Source organism: Dendronephthya gigantea, unplaced genomic scaffold (assembly GCF_004324835.1).
Source record: "Dendronephthya gigantea isolate DGI-Jeju-01 unplaced genomic scaffold, DenGig_1.0 000004F, whole genome shotgun sequence".
NCBI classification, from domain to species: domain Eukaryota; kingdom Metazoa; phylum Cnidaria; class Anthozoa; order Malacalcyonacea; family Nephtheidae; genus Dendronephthya; species Dendronephthya gigantea.
The window spans coordinates 1,762,257-1,781,268 of NW_021163014.1; the positions used below are offsets into that span (position 1 = coordinate 1,762,257).

Genomic DNA, 19,012 nt, shown 5'->3' on the forward strand with positions numbered 1-19,012 from the left:
TTGATATTTATAGGCGTAGTTCTCGTATATCGCGCAATCATCGGTGATCGCTATCACATCGATCAGCAATAACTGACGACGAATGACGTGTTATAGCTTATAAATTATTGGCATTAGGATGTAATATTTTTGAACAATAAACAATCGTAAGATAACGAGCATTCTAACATTACAAACACTATTGTATGGGATTTCGGAGCTGCTGGAGTGAACGTTTTATACGTCTTCCTATTATGATAAATAGCGGTAAGATTCCTTGCAAGACCGCATGTTGTGATTATTGTTATTGGTTGACAAAATTCGTCATGGGCTCTCGATATCTTTACGTCTATGCCTCTCCAATATGTCTTATTTGAATCAGGCGAGAAGGTAATTCTAGACAAAACGTGAACCATCCTTAGATTCGTAGCTAAGCTTCATACGAGCGAGACAAGTTCTGCGTTAAATTGCTGTTACCAACTCCATGAAAGTATTCGTTCGGACAGGAGATTGTGCTCAGGTAAAACAAAATTATATGTATATTTTAAACTTTCGAAAGATTTAATGTCATCGAAATTTGTCAAATGCAAATTTGAGAGTATGCACAGTAAATCAATCATGATTCTATTTTATACAACACCTTTTTGTTTTTGATCATACACACAGTTGTTTTTGATCATATATGCAGTATCGAATAAAAATTTCCATTTTACTGACCGTAAAATGGAAATTTCCATTGCAATCATTCTTGTTCCCAGTGTATAGACCATTTGCACATGACGTCGCATTAGGTATCTGGGGAAAAAATTAACGTAAATAAATTTTGCAAAAACGTAAAATTTTGTACAAAATATACAGAAATATCTACTAGTGTGAGGAAATTTGCTTTTTTTTGAACTGCTTTTGACCGCTACATAAACATTCACGGCTTGCATAAAGATTTTTCTTATTGAAACATGGAAACATCTGGGGCCGGTTGTTCGAAAGGCGTTTAACTTAAACGGTGTTTAACCACTATCCAGCGTATAAATTTATTATCCAGCGTTTAGTTAAACGCGCGATAAAATTGCGTTGCACAAAGCCCGTTTACTGGCGCGTTTAACTAACCGCTAGTTAAGATTACCTTAACCGGCGAAAACCGGGTTTTACCAGTCGTAGTCGTATCAAAATGGAGGCTAAAAAAGCAAGAAAAGCTAGAAAACTAAATTTCTCCACAGCTGAGTGCAATTTAATATTGCAATGAAAAGTTCTCAAACACATTAACTAACCAAAAAAACACGCAGTTTGGCGGTCTATTTGCAATAAAGTCAACGCACTAGGCGTCGCTTTGCGTTCGGAGACTGATGTCCGCGAGAAATGGCGAGCAATGTGTGGAGTGGCTCGGAAAGAAATGGGAAAAGAAAGGCAATCGGTAGAAAAAATGGGAGGAGGAAGACCGACTCCACCGCCCACTTCAACAAGCCAAAGCATAATCGAGATTTTCGGTGATGAGCCTGGATTTTCGGGTATCCAAGGTGGTATCGAGTCAGGTAAGTGTCAAATTGCTCATGCGCCTTGCTCTTAATTATATATGCTTTCATTCACTACAAATTTCAAGTGACGAACTGCGCTTTCGTCCTCTCGACGCAATACTTCGCATAATAAATGATAGTTTTGTTTTCGAAAGAAAAAGTATCAATGTCGCTATGACTTTTCATCCTTCATTGAGATAAGTACAGCTTTCGTATACAGCTTTTAATATTATTATGTACGCTCGTGTTTGAGATGTCTCATGACATACATCATGATACTATTTTTATTGTCTGAAGGTCTTTAAATGTATAATATAATTTTCTATACTCTAATATAAACATAGTATAAACATAGTAAACCACTATATTTTTTACTTATTTTCGAAACGTTGACCATTTTGTATTCTGTATTTGTAGGAACCAGTTTTACCCCGGAGCCAGAAGGTTTCACAGATGATAGTTTTGATAGTGTTGGTGAAGAGGCAACACTTCAAGATGAGACAGTAGAAGTTGAGGTGGAAGTCACTAGTCTTTCTAGTGAAAGTACCACTCCCAAGTCCACAGATCATGCTGCTTTCGGGGGGCCGAGGAAAAAGAGAAAGATAACTAACCAAGATGTGCAATCAATGCATATTGATGTGCTCCAGTTGGAGAAAAGAAAGATAGAGTTGGAGGTGGAAAACCTAGAGTTAGCAAAAATAAAGCTACAACTGGAGATAGAGGAACTCAAAGCAAGGGTTACTAATTTGCATTAATTTCTTACATTGCTGTCACATCAGGTCATTCAACTACCTCAAAAATAAAAAAAAAACAAACAAACAACTTTTTTAGAACTTTTTCAAACGAAGTCCCCAAATCACTACTTCTTGGTAAAGTTTATTTGCTTGGAACAATCAATTTGCTTGAAATTAATTCATCTTTGAGGTTGTTGAATAAATTCAACCTTGCTAGTATATTTTTCATAGAAATACCCAACCCTTAGCACTCTTTAAATAGATGCACATGTGCGACAACTTAGGTAAAACCTTTCCTACATTTCAAGAGTGGTGATGTCACTATTTCTCTAGTGTGATGAAATACATGCAAATCAAAATCCTCACTTGATCTAAAAATTAAATTTTGATGAATTCACAACAATTTTAACATCATGCATGCATATATTTATGCAATAATATAAATTATTCTAAATGCATGAACACACTTGTGTATCAGTTATTTAAATTTGTTCTAAGAATATTTACAGAGCCATTTTTATGACATGCTCATTGCATGATAATTTAAATTATATTAATTTTTAATTATTGTTGTGCATGTATAAATTATTTATATAAATAATTAATTATATTAATGAATGAATATTTAATTTTTTATCAAATACAGTTGTGTTAATGTACATATGATTAATTTTGAAATTTTACATGAATAGAATATCATAGGGATACAATTTATGTTTACACTCAATGTACAACAATTTCTAAAATGTTGAACTGCAATAAAGTTTTAAAAGTATGTATTTGCAAGGTGATTCCTCACTGCCTGTCCTGTCTCCACTCCCTCAAAAACTACATTTTTAAATGGCTCTTCTTCTTCAAACTCTGGCAGAGGCTCATTGTTGTCAATGGCTATATTGTGTAGAATAACAATATGCAATGGTGATGGTGCAAACTCGGTCTGGTGCCATTCTAACCTCGGAATGTAAAACATGAAAACGACGCTTCAAAATGCCAAATGATCTTTCAATGATCGACCTTGTAATCTTCAAGGCCCGATTATTAAATCGCCTTTGGGATTGTGTTTGTGGATCAAGGTAGGGTGTCATGAGATACGGTAGGCATGCATAGCTATGGTTGCCGAATTGTAGCAAAATTCAAAACAGGCAATTTATATGCAATACACTGTTAAAATATTCAATAAAGTCATATAATATTCAATAATCACAAAAATGTTCAATATACCCCTTTGTGTAACATTGTGTAACTGCGTTAAATATTCAATGCGACAGGCGAAATCTTCACTAAATTACACTGTAAAATATTTAACTCGGCAAAAAATATATTCAATAAAATCTCGAAAAATATTCAATAGCTTTGGAACAGCGGTCTACAGCGAAAGAATTAATGGACCATAGTTCCCAATTTACGATAGCAGTTCACTGACCATAGCATAGTCCATATACGGTCATTGTCGCCTGGAAACGAGGCGAGCGAGGCTGCATGTGCTCTGCCGTTTTTTTGTTTTTTTTCACGTTTCTTTTGCGAGCAGTATAAATTTACATTTATTCTATGACTCTGAAATACGCAGAATTGTAGAGGAGGTTATCACCGAAAGGAATCGTACGGCTGTGAGTGGTGGATTGCAATCGACTAGCAATCTTCCTGTGGCAAATACATCAGATAGTCGAGTAACGAGTCAAAGTCGTCTAGGTTACCATATCATTTTATAATATAATATCGCTATGTTTTAAGAGTATTAAACAACGCAACCTATAGTAACGTTTAAAATCAAACAGCCTATTTTATTAATGCTTGTATGTGAGTTGACAGAAATCACACCTACCACATGTTGTTATAAACTGCTACATAAATACAGCAACGACCATTGTTTCATAGTTAATTATAAACAAGTATAAATATTAAATATACCAACCAAGATATGTTACTATTCAGCTTAACCCCCTATCACTTAGGTATATACGCATGAATATATTTTGAAGTGTTATCATTCCTCTAAATTTTATTCTTGCCTACCTTGAAGGCTAAATGGCTAGACCTAAGTTGTGCATGAATTACCTTTTTCCTTAATTAAATATTTTACTTTAGACACACAAAATGTGACTGGGGTGGTGCGCAGAGCTCGTGACTTGCTTCGAGCAAACACTATTTCTGTATCTTCCAATATATCATCTCAGATTCCAAAGCGCCGTAGAGTAAGCCATTCATATGCAAAAGAGCAAAAGAAAAAAACTCCTGAAAAGAAGACGTTTGAACTTATATGCCTAAATCATGTTTCCCAGTTAGCTGAGGAGGAATCACAGGAATCTGGTGGTATTGTCCCAGACTACTCTATATGCAAAGATGATGTTCTGTTTAGCGGGACTGTGGATGTCATGACAGATGACAGTGAACAACTAATGAGAGAAAAAATATGCAAAGTTATCAGTGTTAGACTTCCAAATGTTACAGAAGTTGACTTTGATTTTGTGAAAGTTAGTAGGAAAACTGTTTCAACACCAGTGTGTAGCCCTGGCCAGTTCTGGGATTTTTCACGAGTAAAAGTGATTGCTGGTCAAGGAAAACTTTATGTACGTTTGAATCAGTCAACTGATTTGCTAGGATCGTCCAATATTCAAAAAGATGGATCTGATCTTGGTTCTCCAGGTTCTTCCACATCAAATTGTAGCAGTACAGTTCAACTTTGCATGATGTTTCCACAAAAAACAGAGTCAGAAATCAGAGAAGTATTATCAAGAAATCATGAAGATATAGACCTTTCCATAGCTGATCTTTTAGATGATGATGTTCAGCTTATTAAAGGGCTAGATACTACAACTGAAATTGGAGGTATAACCTAATAATTTCCTTTATTGATCCATTGAGATTACGGAAAGTATCATAGTCATCTTGTTGACCAGTTTTTTACACAACCCAACAAACTTGTTTTTGTAGTGTGTGTATCCAACAAGTTTGTTTATAATAAATTTGGCCAATTAAGATTGGTCTTTTCTTTTTTTTAATTATTTGTAATTTATTAAAATTGTTTAGTTCAGGACAAATGTAAGTGTAACAAATTTGTTTAAAAAAGTTACATGATTTTCAGTAGCTGGATCCTCTTTCAAATACAGTGACTTTTGTAAATTTGTTGGTTTGGAGTAAAGAACAGGAAATAGGCAAGAAGGAAATTTGTGAAATAATTTGTGACTGCTTTGTAGAAACAGTCACCACAAGTGAAAGTGTCCAAGGTGATGGAATAGATGATGAAAAGGTTCCAACCAAGAGTGTATTTGAGTTGTTAAGTATCAAGATCAGCAAAGATACAAGAAAGATAAAGATTGATCCAGAGGACTTGCTATCTGATGCACTTCAAGTATATAAGCATCCTAGTTTTGATCCTACACATCCATTCATTGTCCAGTACAAACAACAACCAGCTGTAGACACTGGTGGTGTCCTTCGTGAGTTTTATTCTGATGTTTTTAAGGAATTTGTCAACAACCCATCAGTTCGTATCTTTGAAGGCCCCTCTGATAAGCTACAGTTCCACTACAACCACACTGCATTGACGTGTGGTATGCCAAAAATGCTAGGCACCATGATTGCACACAGTCTTTGTCAAAATGGGCCAGGATTTCCCTATCTCGCACCTTCCCAATATTATTATGTTGCCACTGGAGATATCAATAAAGCCATTGCATATGCATCTATCCATGACATTCATGATTATGAGATAAAGTCTTATGTTGAACAGGTAAATATTGTAATAAAGTCAATATAATGTTGATATAAAACATATAGCATAATAGTTCATGAAAAAACATGCTCTAATTTAGTTTGCTTTAAGCCAGCCCTTTAAATATATTTTTGTGCACAAATATTTACTTTTATGAACTTTGCAGAGCTATATTTTTTCAGAACATTTTGCAGCTGTACTTATTCTAACATGCTTTCTTTGGCTGTGATCAGGGGTACTAGGAAGAAATTTGGGGCCGGGGGAAAATTCCCATTAGGACTGCAATTCCAAGGGCAAAATAGCTGCAAAATGTAATTTTCTTCATTTTTGGGTTACATTTTTTACAATATTAAACCTAATATATTGCTTTACCTGACCAACCTGGGCAGAACTTATTATCAGTGTAACTTAGAAAAGAGGACTACATATTTCTAACATTGATTTTTTGCCTGGGGCAAAATACCCTGTTTGGAAGCATCCCTCTGGTTGTGCCTGGCAGTTGTGTTAGGTTTTTCTTTTGAATCATAAATTTGAATGAAATAAAGAGAGTATTTGGTATTTCTACCAACAGATCATGATGTCGAAAAAGTCTGATTTAGACATAATGAACCAGTCACCTGAGTTTCAAAGTGTGCTTGCAAACTCTGGATTGCAATGTCAAGTCACAGTAAGTTTTGATCGATTTAGTTCAACTGCAACAGAATTTACTTTGGTTATTTTAAATGCTAGTGAATCAATTATGTTTAGTTTTAAAAGTTAATAGTGTTAATTGTTTTCTACTAATTCTACATGCCAAAACATAAATGAATTGCTGTGCTGATTAAACGGGATGAATAGATTCTATATTTTATATTTTTCTTTTGTAGAATGAAAATAGACTTTCTGTTGTCCAAGCAATAATTGCACATTGCGCTGTAGTGAAAAATGTGCCTATGTTGGAGCAGTTCGTTAGTGGTCTAAAAACTCTTGGTGTAATTGATGTTATCAGACGTTATCCAGACAAGTTTTTACAGCATTTTGTTCACTGTGCAAAGACTAAAACGCGAGAATATTTAAAGGGATTATTAAAGTTGAAAGAAACTGGGATTGAAGCTAGTGGTTTGGCAGTGTTTAACATGTTACAGAAATTTGTGGAAGAATGCTCTGAAGAAGGTAAATGATTACATGAAAAATTTTCAATTACCTATAGACAACAGAAGATTGCATGGAACAATTAGGAGTTGTTCACATGAGCCCGGTTAACGAGATTTAACGAAGCGTGGAATGGTTTTGAAGAACTGAAAAGTCTTGTTGAAACAGAACAATCACAAGCTATTGTGAGTATGATTACAGGACTACCAGAATCGTGTTATTTACTCATTTCAATCTCTGTGACCGGGCTCATGTGAACAGCCCCCTAGAGCGCAAGTAGAGATTAGCAACTCACGATGCATATTTATATCAATAATCACTATAATGGTATCTTTTTTAGATATTGATAAGTTCATAAAATTTTCAACGGGCTGTTCTTACGTTCTTCCCCACCAACGGAAAATATTGTCGTAGAAGTATCACCAGATGCGGCAAGTATTTTTGCGTCTACTTGCCTATTCAAGCTGGTTTTTCCATCAAGGTTCAGCCAAGAAAGTTATGAGCTATTTAAAGCAGCAGTGTTAGGTGTAATTTCCACCACCAGGAAAGATAAATCGTTTTCTCTTCCATGAATATTGTTGAACTTATCCTTTAAAGTATCCAGTTCTAATTACTGTTAGTAAAAAGTAGTTTCTTTAATGTTGTTATGTTAAATTGCTGTTTTTGGCAACATCTATGATGCAGTCTTGAAGTTGAATGGATAGAAAGTCGTCGACTGTTGTTGCACAATAGCTGACAGTGTAGTGTATCCTATTTTAAGTCGTTTACATTCTGTTACCTTTTTTTATAGATGCCTTTTTTCTTAGTTTGTAGTACGAGATATAGTGAAAATAGAAATTTTGTAAATTTCAACATAGATAATCCGATAAGGCAATCCTACATCTGTGGCATCTGGAAAACATTTTTGTATTCTGCTTGCCTAATTTTGTTAGCTGTTGATGAGCCGTTGATGACTAAATGTTCACATTATATTAGAATGTTTAAGTTTACGATATACGTGTAACGACAAAGGCATGCAATAAAGAGCAAATGGACCCGTTTTCCGAAAACCCTAGGCACAGGCCCTGCCGTTTGCCGTTTCCGGAAAACGCGAAGCTTAAACTGCAAAAATTACACTAACATTAACAATTTTGCTATTCGAACAGTTCATTCAGAAAGTCTTTCGCTTGTGTAAACAGTTCTATACCATAGTTATTTGATTCTTGTTGCGGATTAACATGATCTTGAAGTTGATGAAGGTACTCAATTGGAAATGGGCAGTTCGGTGGTTCCACCTCCACAATGTTTTGATTTTCGGCAGGAATAGGACCATTCCAGTCAACGCCATATAGTTCAATGTTTTCAATTTCATGCCTTTCTAAAAGCTGTCTAACGGCGTGATTTATCATTCCATTTGTCCAAATTTTTTCTGGACTCCAATTGTTCTCAGTTCTCATGGGGCGATTGTTAAAGGCTGCTGCGAACTCTTGAAGAGAATGATTAATTCGCGGTAAGTATACATAATGCAGTAGAAATAGATCGACATTATTGTCCAAATCAAGGACACCAGTTTCCTCCATGGCATAGAATATGCAATAAAATAAATATAGACAGCAACGGAATACCTCCCTCCATAATCTTTCTATTCTTTGATTTCTTGTCGATGGCCCAGCAATAAAACTTCCTCTCCCTTCACCTCTCTCTCTTTCCATTAACCTTGCTACTTGAACATTTTCCCCTCCGTGATCCCCTCTAACTCGGGATGGATAACCAAATTCGTCAGTTGCTGCGGCAAAAACATTCACAACAGTGTCGGACCGGTTGTTGTCTGCACATAGAAGGTAAATTATCCGCCTGGAAAAACCATCTATGCACCCATGCACCACAAACTTCCATCGAATCAAAGCATGATTACCGTCTATATGCCAGAGAGCATTTGGTCCTGGAACTGTATAAACTCTCCTAGTAATTACGCATGCCCAACGAAGGGCAGTATTTCAGGATCAACACGCGTTAGGGAAGAACGTACCCTGTCTCTCTGAACACGAATACCTTGAGATCTAATGTAGCCAATAAGGTAGGATTCACCTGTGGTATTGCCATGTCTCGATATATAGCCCATGATTAGCTGGTCTAGTTCATCATCAGATATGTCAGAAAATCTGTCAAGGTGTTGCAAATTATATTCCCGTACCCTACGGTGTACAGTCCATCTCGATACTTGTAAAATTTTCGAAATTTCAGTCCATGAGTACCCAGAATTCCTTAGGTCTTCAAGAATTTCCTTTGGTATAGATAGAGATGGTCTACCTGGATCACTTGACATGCTGACATTTTCAATTCTTAAATTGGGCAGAGTGACTGTCGCTCGTCTTATATTAGCTATTCTAGTTGCCCAGTAGTTGTGTAGTTCTGTCAAACACTGGGAAAGCTGCAGTAGTACAAGTCTAGTGTTCTCTGTTAAATCGATATCCAATGTGGTAAGATTTACAACCATTGATAAAGCTGTCTCAAGCTTGTTGAAAATTAAAGAAGCCTCATGAAAGGATATCCTTCCATCGTCGACTTTTTCGTTAATCATCTGCAGTAACTGATCAACTCCGTTAAAAACATCGATCCATGAGGGGTTGTCATTTTCTTCATTTTCAAAAGTTTGTTCGGCCATGTTTGAAATAACACTTCGCTTGGTGAAAAGGCCAAGTAAAGCAGAGGGGGTGCTACTGACCGCTGTTCCAAAGCTATTGAATATTTTTCGAGATTTTATTGAATATATTTTTTGCCGAGTTAAATATTTTACAGTGTAATTTAGTGAAGATTTCGCCTGTCGCATTGAATATTTAACGCAGTTACACAATGTTACACAAAGGGGTATATTGAACATTTTTGTGATTATTGAATATTATATGAGTTTATTGAATATTTTAACAGTGTATTGCATATAAATTGCCTGTATTGAATTTTGCTACAACTCGGCAACCATACATAGCCACTATCGCCTATGAGCACACCATTTTCAAAATTGGTTTCCTCCAGCTCATGGTTAATATGCGAGGTACGGAAGATGTGACTGCCATGGGTGGATCCAGGCCATCTGGCAACAACATTTGTAAATTTTCCTGCAAGAAAAACTATGTTAAACCCCCTTTATTTCTTCTCAATATGGTGTAAAAATTTAGTCTCTAAATGTCTTGTTATTCTCTCTTGCCCTGCCATTACCCTGTTGCCCTTTTCACACCCTTATGACAGACCCCTATGAGGAATTTTAAGGAACTGCCCTCTCATAAACGAAAATTATAAGGAATTCGTTTGAAGAATTTTTTGTTTACACTTTAAAGTGTTTACATACTGCAGTGATACAGTCATTGACATTCAATATTAAAAATTTATGACTTACCTTTGTAATCACAAATGCCTTGAACATTGATACTATGGTACCTCTTGCGATTAACAAAATCCCATTCGTTGTCACTAGGAGCAATTATTCGGATGTGCGTCGCGTCAATACAACCGATCACACATGGAAAATTAGCGATCTCGTAAAAGCCTTGCTTTGTAGCATCGCGCTCTTCTTGTGAATTAGGAAATCTTATGAATTGATCTATTCTCCGTGACAAAGCTACGGTAACCCGACGAATAATTCTACTCACAGTAGACTTATCTAAACCGGCGACTGTGTCCCCTGTAACTTGCTGGAAACTTCCCGAGGCTAGGAATCTAAGTGTTATCAACACTGGTCATATGGCGGAAACAGGATGGTTATTTACGGTTTGTTTGAGGTTGTATGTCATCTTCTACGAGACGAGTTATATATCTAATGGTTTCACTACCGAAGCCATAGCGTTGTCGTAACTCATTATCATTATAATACAATAGTACGTCGTCTATTTCACGTCGGAAATTCCTATCAGCGTGTCTATTTACTCTTGGAAGCGCGTAAATATATATGCCTGGTAATCTATACAACGCCATTTTATAAATAATTTATATAAAATTTAAAAAACACAACAATTTATCCACCGTATAGCGACTTAAACGGTCTCGAGAGACCGTTTAAGTTTATACAGTGGATAGGCAAAATTTAATCGCTGGATAGCGCTAAACGGGCTACGAACAATGCGATTTTTCAAGCGTTTAAATTTTATACGGTGGATAGCGAGTTAAACGGTGGATAGCGACTTAAACGCCTTTCGAACAACTGGCCCCAGGGTTTTAATTTCTGGAGGAGTTATTTTGCACTCCTTGATCAGTACATTTTTCTCTGGCAGTATATTCCTTATTCTAAATATTTTCACGTTACTGCAGCATTTTCAAAATTTAAACAAGCGAACAAAATTATACTGAGAGAACTCAAATTTAATCAGCTGCGATATAGATCCAAAACAAACCAAATGGATCCAAAACAAACCAAATGGACAGACTCCTTATCGTTAAGTGAGAGCCAACATAAGGATATATCTGTAGAACATCAAACAAACGTTCAAACTCATAAAGAAAAATTTACAATGAAAACTAGCAAATATAACTACGGCTATGTACCAAGCAAAAAATCGTTACATAAAGATAAAGGGCATAAGACAGTGAAACAGAACGTTGAGTGGGTGGGACGCCTACCTTTGATTGAATCAAACGACTCACAGCCAGTGAGTAAGAGGTTTTCTTGGACGAGTTCTCCGAATAAAAATAAAGATAAAGGCTTCATGTCAACGAATCAACACGTTGAGCGGATGGTTCGCTTACCTCCCAGAGATTTTTCATTTAATCTAACACCTCGTAACGACCCTGTGTCCCCGAATGATCACTGGCGATCGAGCAAGAGGGATTTTCGGACAGGCCGTTCGAATCACCGACCAAACAATTGGCACAAACACCTACAATTAGTCAGCCAGATAACCAGAATGTAATATCTGACACGACACATATGCTCATTCCTCCCGAAGATATTTCCATCAGTCAAATAATAACTTGATTAACCCATCAACACGGCAGAATAAAGTCAGCAAGCAAATCCCTATAGTTTCTTTACGACGCCCTGGTATATTATCTTGCACTAATTCAAAAAAGAGAAACTTAAATAATCTAATCCCAATTCCTATGTCCAAAACTCAGTCACCAAGTTTATCAGGAATCCAGAATTCGAGGTATAACTTAAAAAACAACAGGCTTAAAGTGGCTCATTTAAACATCCGCTCGCTTAGGAACAATGTACATCTCACCGAAATGAGAGAACTGACGCGAAATGAAAAATTTGATATCTTAACAATATCAGAAACGTGGCTAAATACAAGTGTATCGTCTGCTGAAGTAAAAATAGAAGGTTTCAATCTTTTAAGATTAGACCGCCTTCATAAACGAGGTGGAGGGGTGTGCACGTATGTTCGTAAAGAACTTAAAGCATCTGTCATAAAGTCTCTGTCTTCTATCTCTGAAGACAACTTCCACCAACAATGGATAAATGTTCAGTATAAAAAATCCAAATCGTTTTTAATCTGTGTAACTTACAGGCCACCTGACTGTCCCTTGAACTGTTTGGAAGACGCTCTTAAGCCAAACTATATGGAAGCTTTATTATTAAACAAACCAATCCTGATCCTAGGAGACCTAAATTGTGATGCATTGAAGAGTGGTTGCGCAGAGTATAAATCTCTTGAAAAATTTTTAAATGAAATGAACCTTACCCAAATCATCGAAACCGCAACAAGGATCACGAATTCAACTTGTTCATTGCTAGATGTCATCATAGTGTCGTCGAAGTCGTTAGTTAGCCGAAGTGGGGTATTAAACGCATCTATCAGCGACCATTTGCCAGTGTACGCGGAACTCAAACTTAAACCTCCTAGACAAGCCACAAGATATATCACTACGCGTAGCTACAAAAACTATGTACCTAATGACTTCTTCACCGATCTAGCTAGAAAGTCAGACTCCCTCTTATCCGTTTTGGAAGAGGAAGATGTAAATAACAAACTCCATCGCTTTAACCATGTTGTGCAATCAACACTAGATGTTCACGCACCGATTAAAACAACAGCGATTCGTAATCGACCTTGCCCTTTTATCACACAAAATCTTAGAAACCAAATGAAAGAGAGAGACCAATTACACCATCAATTTCTAATTACGCGTGACACTAAGGACTGGGAAAATTACAAGATCTACCGAAATAATATTAAAAAAGCTCTCAGGAAGGCAGAAAATAAACATAATTCTAATGAAGTACAGCAACACAAAGATAACCCGAGGTCTATCTGGAAAATAATAAACCGTCTGGTACCATCAAAGAGCCAAGAGAGACAAATTTACACCAAAGATCACAAATCTATCGCAAACGAATTCAACCAATTTTTTTCATCAGTTGGTGAAAATGCTGCAAAGAAATCTATTCATCTAGCAGCTGCTAATAACATCGCTCTGCAGGAACCCTATGAAAAAGTTTATATACCGGAAAACGATCAATTTTCGTTTAGGGCGGTATCTTGTTATGAAGTTCGTCGAGTGGTGTTATCTTTACCTAACAATAAATCTCCCGGCCCAGATTTAATTAACCCAAAGATAATAAAACGAGTAGATCAAACATTTTCGTCTTCAGCGAAATTTCAATATTAAACTTTATCACTGATAATTGATAGAATAATTTTGCACTTCACCTTTCTTGTGAAAAGATCCGCGCTGTACGATATCACCATTTGTGTGTAATATAAAACATATACGAGGTTAACATGTTTATTAGCTCTATATGAGTCATGGTTAGAAATTATTACATGACTTCAGAGCTATTTAACCCACCTTTTCGCTTTCTAATCACATTTTCACCAACACGCAAGGAGACAATAAGTACAACGCGAGTTTTACGGCAAGTGAGTTATTTTATATAATATCTTTCATCTCAATTTATTATTCTGTTTTAAAGCAGTATACTGATAATATTTTAACTCATATACTAGTGTTTAACTTACTACTAATTAACATAATATAAAGCAATAGCGACGCAATCTTGAATTTCATGTTTAACGCAATGCATTTTGGGTGATCTAGGGTAATTCAGTGAACTCCTAATGACTGGAACGATAACTTGGCCACCATTTTGAAACAAAAATTGAAGGCCGCGATGATGGCGAAGAGTTGAAATTCCAGTTGAATCGCGCGGCCCCGCGATAATCAGCAAATTATATTCAAATCGGCTTCATCTAATTACTGGTCTTTATTGTGGAGTTATCGTTCCAGTTCTATTTGAATTTACTGTGGTAATTTAGTTTTTTGATGGGCTGTACATGTATAATAATTAGGCAAAAAATCTATATTTAACGTTTTAAGTGACAATTTTTGATAAAGCTAGGAGAAGCAAAACAAAAATTATGAAATAATAAATAAAAAATGAAAGTGGCTATACTTTTTTAGACAATTAAAAAAAAATAGAGCTTAGAACTTCGTCAGTGCTGAAAAGGACGAATTTTTATTAATAATGCACCAAAAAATTCAGTCTACCAGCAGATCTAAAAACCTGTGGCTCGCTTAACTCTTTCAGCGTTAGTATTCGTAATTATTATGTTTCTAAGTTAACTTCTTACAGCCCTCCTGGCTTTACTTAGATTTATAAGTTATAATCTAAAATAAGTGTTATTTGTGTAATGTAAAGTCCAGTTATAATGTTGGGGTCAGGTTTCAATTGGGACGCAAGTCCTGTTCCTTTCCTCTGTCACACTTATGTCCTCTGTTATTGTACATGTATATGCGTAATAATTGTATTGTGTTGTGACAAATGATTAAATGATTAAAAAATTGCAAATTACAAAAAATAACGTGACTTTAAATTACATTTAATGCCATTCAGTTGATTTGAAAATGTACTATAATCTTTCGCTGACAATACTCAGCAATGCTGGCATATTCATTAATTTGTCAATGTCAATGTCAAGAATATAATCAATGTGAATTTTCGAGTATATAAATGATACGATATGACCTATAGTACACCTTCTTCAAGATAGCGTCGTTATTAGCGAATACCATAATTGTTGAATTTTAAAGATAAATCAATGCACTTTGAAAAATTATGGCATAAACGATTTGCTCAGTAACCCATTTTTAGAGCAACACAAACAATTTCTTTAATTATGCACGCTATTCATTATACTCTACGTAATATAACACATATGTACCACCAGTGATAAGTTTCGCGTTTACTGCTAGAAATTCTAATCTTTCGAAAAGGCAATATGTACAGGATGTATAAAAAATGTAGCTTTGGAAATCAGATATTTATAAAAGATACCACTAACAATCGAAAGCGTGCATTAACACAATCCATGCTTGAATAGCTATATTCCTAAATTGCATTAGTATAATTATTCCAGAAATGGAAATCGTACTTTCAAATTCTAAAATCATATTAAATGACTGAAAAGTGAGAGCCAATATCCAATTATGAAACTTGCAATGTATCCAGGCTTTTTATACATCTTGTCCGCCTTAAATATGCGTATGATTTTTTTTATTGGAGAATGGTAGCTACTGCATGTAAGCTAGGTTTTGTACGGTTGAAATGGTAAAATTATATATTCCACCAATTGCCATCCTTCGTGGTGCATGTAAGCGTTGTCTATCGGAATTCAAAACTAGAATCTCTCAAAGAGTGCTGAAATCTTTCCTCAAAAAATCAAATTCTTCAGGATGCCGTTGTTCTAAGCTCGGCGCTGTTTTTGCGCTTCTAAACCTCTGTTCGTTTTACAAAATATCAATAATTATTTTTTTTCTTGCGGTCCAAATTCATATTTTAGCGTTTCCTGCAATCTGATTGGCTACGCGAGCGGTCCATATATGAAACCGTATATACGAACCGCTCGAGATTTAAAAGCACAGAGCCAACGCTAAAATATGAATTCGGACTAAAAGAAAAAAAAAAGTCTATTATATACCAGTTCAGTCGGTCCGTATAGGGAAATATTTCCCTCAGTCTGTCAAAAACGCTGTTTTGAGACATTGGGAAATATTTCCCTATACGCGGACCTCCAATCTGGTAAATAACATATATTTATTATGGAAAAAGTTATTTTACGTTGTAAACAAACAAAACTTGTTGTGAAGAATTGCTTCAATTAATCCAGGGTTAAGTTAACCGGCTTTTGTACAACCGGCACCTGATCCCTCCCCAGCGTTGCACTACTTTCTCTGCTGAAGGAGCTATACATGCGATGGACGTATTATGGACTGGGGGAAAGATATTGGGGCGTGAAATTAAAAAAGTCTGAAGCGTTTTACAATGACGTGGCTGTTGAAACAACTACATGATCAAGTCGAGTTTCAAAAATTAGAGAGAACAGAATCGCAGAGACACACATCGTATTCTGCTTGATGTATTGTAATCGGTTCTTGATCAGCCGTAGTGAGACAGTGTCTTGAAAGAATGTCTGCCAAATACACCAGTGTAAAGTCATATATTTCTGGACTCTGGTGATCATCCTCATCAAAGGCGCTCTTCTAAGAGGTTACTTCATGAAGGCTAATGATCACTATGAACAACGATGTGCCGAGCATAAGTATACTGATATGCTATTGCTATTGCTATTACCTACTTTTGCTATTACTGTTGCTATATTAGTCTTGTTATTATTCGGGGTTTGTAATTTTTAATGACAGCTTCCTATGGCCTGGATCTTTCACTAATTCTACATTCGGAGGCTGATGGGACCCCTTCAGGGATTTTATTACTTGACGCACCACTTTCCTCTTAAAAAGTTACAAGTTAATGTTTGACTTTAACACTTTACTTCCTTAGAGGGAGTTTATTTTCGAAATTGTACTAATCATCAATTAACGCCTTTTAAGCCTTCGGAAACGTTCGTAACCGCTTTTCAATGCCAATAACAGACAGAATTTACGCACGCGCAGACGTTTTTCCGCGGTGATCAGGACGATTGGATCCGGCTTTGTTCTGTTGAAGTACCCGGGTGTAATAAATCACCAAGCGGAATTAGTATCCTCGCACGGAGTTTTGCGCCGGTTCGGGGTAATTCGTTCGAGGAAACTTGGCAGCAAATTGATTTCTATGCATGTTTTCACAAATCACAGGTCTTTCCTAGCGCAGGACACGTTGATTACACCATCTCATGCTTCAAAAGCAAACGAAAATCCAAGTTTTTCGATTTCCGGGCAGGATAACTCAAGAGACATTTAAGCTAACTGTACTCATTTTCATGGCCGGCTATAATTATACAGGTGTTGGTGCATGTTTCTCGGAGATGAAGTAAAATAATAGTAGCTATTATCTTCAGTTGCATCAACAGTAGCACAAGGTAAGATTATATCCACCTATAATTGTATGCAATGTATCTACTTTTGCACCAAGAGATGGTTTATTGCTTATTTTGATTGAAAAACGTGTGAATCAAAGTTGTCTTTCAACGAATAACTATAAGCACGAAAACAAGTCACAGAAGAGAATATCGTGCACAAATCTTCTAAATGCTATCTTTTATTGTTTTCACAGTCAATGAACACCAAAATATTACCATAGCCCGAAGCCTAAACTTAGCTTAAAGTTTACTCAGATTTAGAACCAGTGGGACAGTCCTTGACCTAACGTAATGATATGCTGAATTATCAGAAGCGAATAATGTTGCCAAAATATTTTTGAAATGAGGATTTTGGCTAGGACGTTAGGATTTGTGGCCACACAGTTGTAGTATATGCGGGATTAGGTGTCGTTGGTGGGATTCCGTGTCGCAGGTGTAGAAATTCAAAATAGGATGCAGCAGGTTTTTCACCTGCTTTCACAGGTTAATCCAGAACGCATATAGAGTTGTCTTACAATCGTTAATTCAGAACAAATCCTCGCGTGCGACATAATTATTTATTTATCTATAAATCTCCGTTTCATTAGACAAGACCATCAAAATTAACTCGCTGGGGCGCTTCGCTAAACAAAGAGGGAGGAAATTCTTGACATCTGCATCATCATATCATTTATAATTTTCAGTAATACCGCTATTTCCACCCTTTGGTATAGATCTGGTACTTTGTCTATTGGCTCTCCTGGACCTATCAACCCTTTCCGTCTAGTTAACCGAGGAGTATCAGCCTGTCTTCCAATCGGAGATCGGTTCTTTGCACCAACAGCTTCCACTAAATCATTATCCCGTCCTAGATCCACATCGTCTTCTTCAAAATCCTCATCACCCTCACCCAATTTAAACATTCAAAAAATATTTTTATTTGGACTTCTAAATAAATGGCTTACATTTATTACCCAGGGCTCTTTATCACCGGAAGTAGTGATGCTTGTCATATAAAAAAGCCCTTAAACGCACATCGAATATTATATAAAAACACTACAAAGTTTCCTACTAACACACCAGTTTAGCAACTTAGCCAAGCAACGAAATGTGAAACATAATATAAAGTAGACATAAACGTTGTTTCGACCGAATCAGATATTTAGCATGCATTATTGTATTCCCCGCCTGCGCATCAGAAATATGAAACCCGTCACGGCTCTTCAGCTATTTGGAACGTCATTAATTTTACTTGACGTGTACACCAGTCCCAAATTCATCCAGCCACGTGTAAATGTGGTAAGATATTAGTATTCATTACAGATCTTTGAAGGTTGTTTAAAATGTACTAGCTTCATTATTTACTATTTCCCAAATTATATATTAGTTCATGGATCGAATCTCATGACAAGTGAGATGTAAACATCGCTGTTGGCAGTTGCATCTGCAGTATAGTTACATGTATATCTGATGTCTCTTAATGCGCTGCGACAAAATAATATCCGTCAAAACTATTATTAAAATACTTGCCTTCTCTCGCTACAAGATTCTATCAGGTTCAAATCATCTTCTTCGTCCTTATCGATTTTGTCCCCTTGGTTGTTTTTGGTGTATATTAATGATTTGATTCATGAACTAGAAAACACCTTTGGGAGTGTATGTTTATATGGTAAGTTTTTTGGAGCACATATGTTTGCT

At 36.1% G+C, this 19,012-nt stretch overlaps 2 protein-coding genes and 1 pseudogene across 2 annotated transcripts; 2 read left to right on the plus strand and 1 right to left on the minus strand.

Moving 5' to 3' along the window:
- Nucleotides 1-3,211: 3,211 nt before the first annotated feature.
- Nucleotides 3,212-7,096, plus strand: LOC114544701. The gene is made up of 6 exons (XM_028563269.1): nt 3,212-3,297; nt 3,792-3,913; nt 4,310-5,050; nt 5,419-5,954; nt 6,508-6,603; nt 6,803-7,096. Exons 1-6 carry the CDS (start codon nt 3,212-3,214, stop codon nt 7,094-7,096), a joined length of 1,875 nt encoding a protein of 624 aa, XP_028419070.1.
- A 1,104-nt stretch (nt 7,097-8,200) lies between these two features.
- On the minus strand, nt 8,201-9,711 carry LOC114544710 (annotated as a pseudogene).
- A 2,552-nt stretch (nt 9,712-12,263) lies between these two features.
- LOC114544722 lies at nt 12,264-13,649 on the plus strand. The gene has a single exon (XM_028563281.1). The coding sequence runs from the start codon at nt 12,264-12,266 to the stop codon at nt 13,647-13,649; it is 1,386 nt and encodes a 461-aa protein (XP_028419082.1).
- The last annotated feature ends 5,363 nt before the right edge of the window (nt 13,650-19,012 follow it).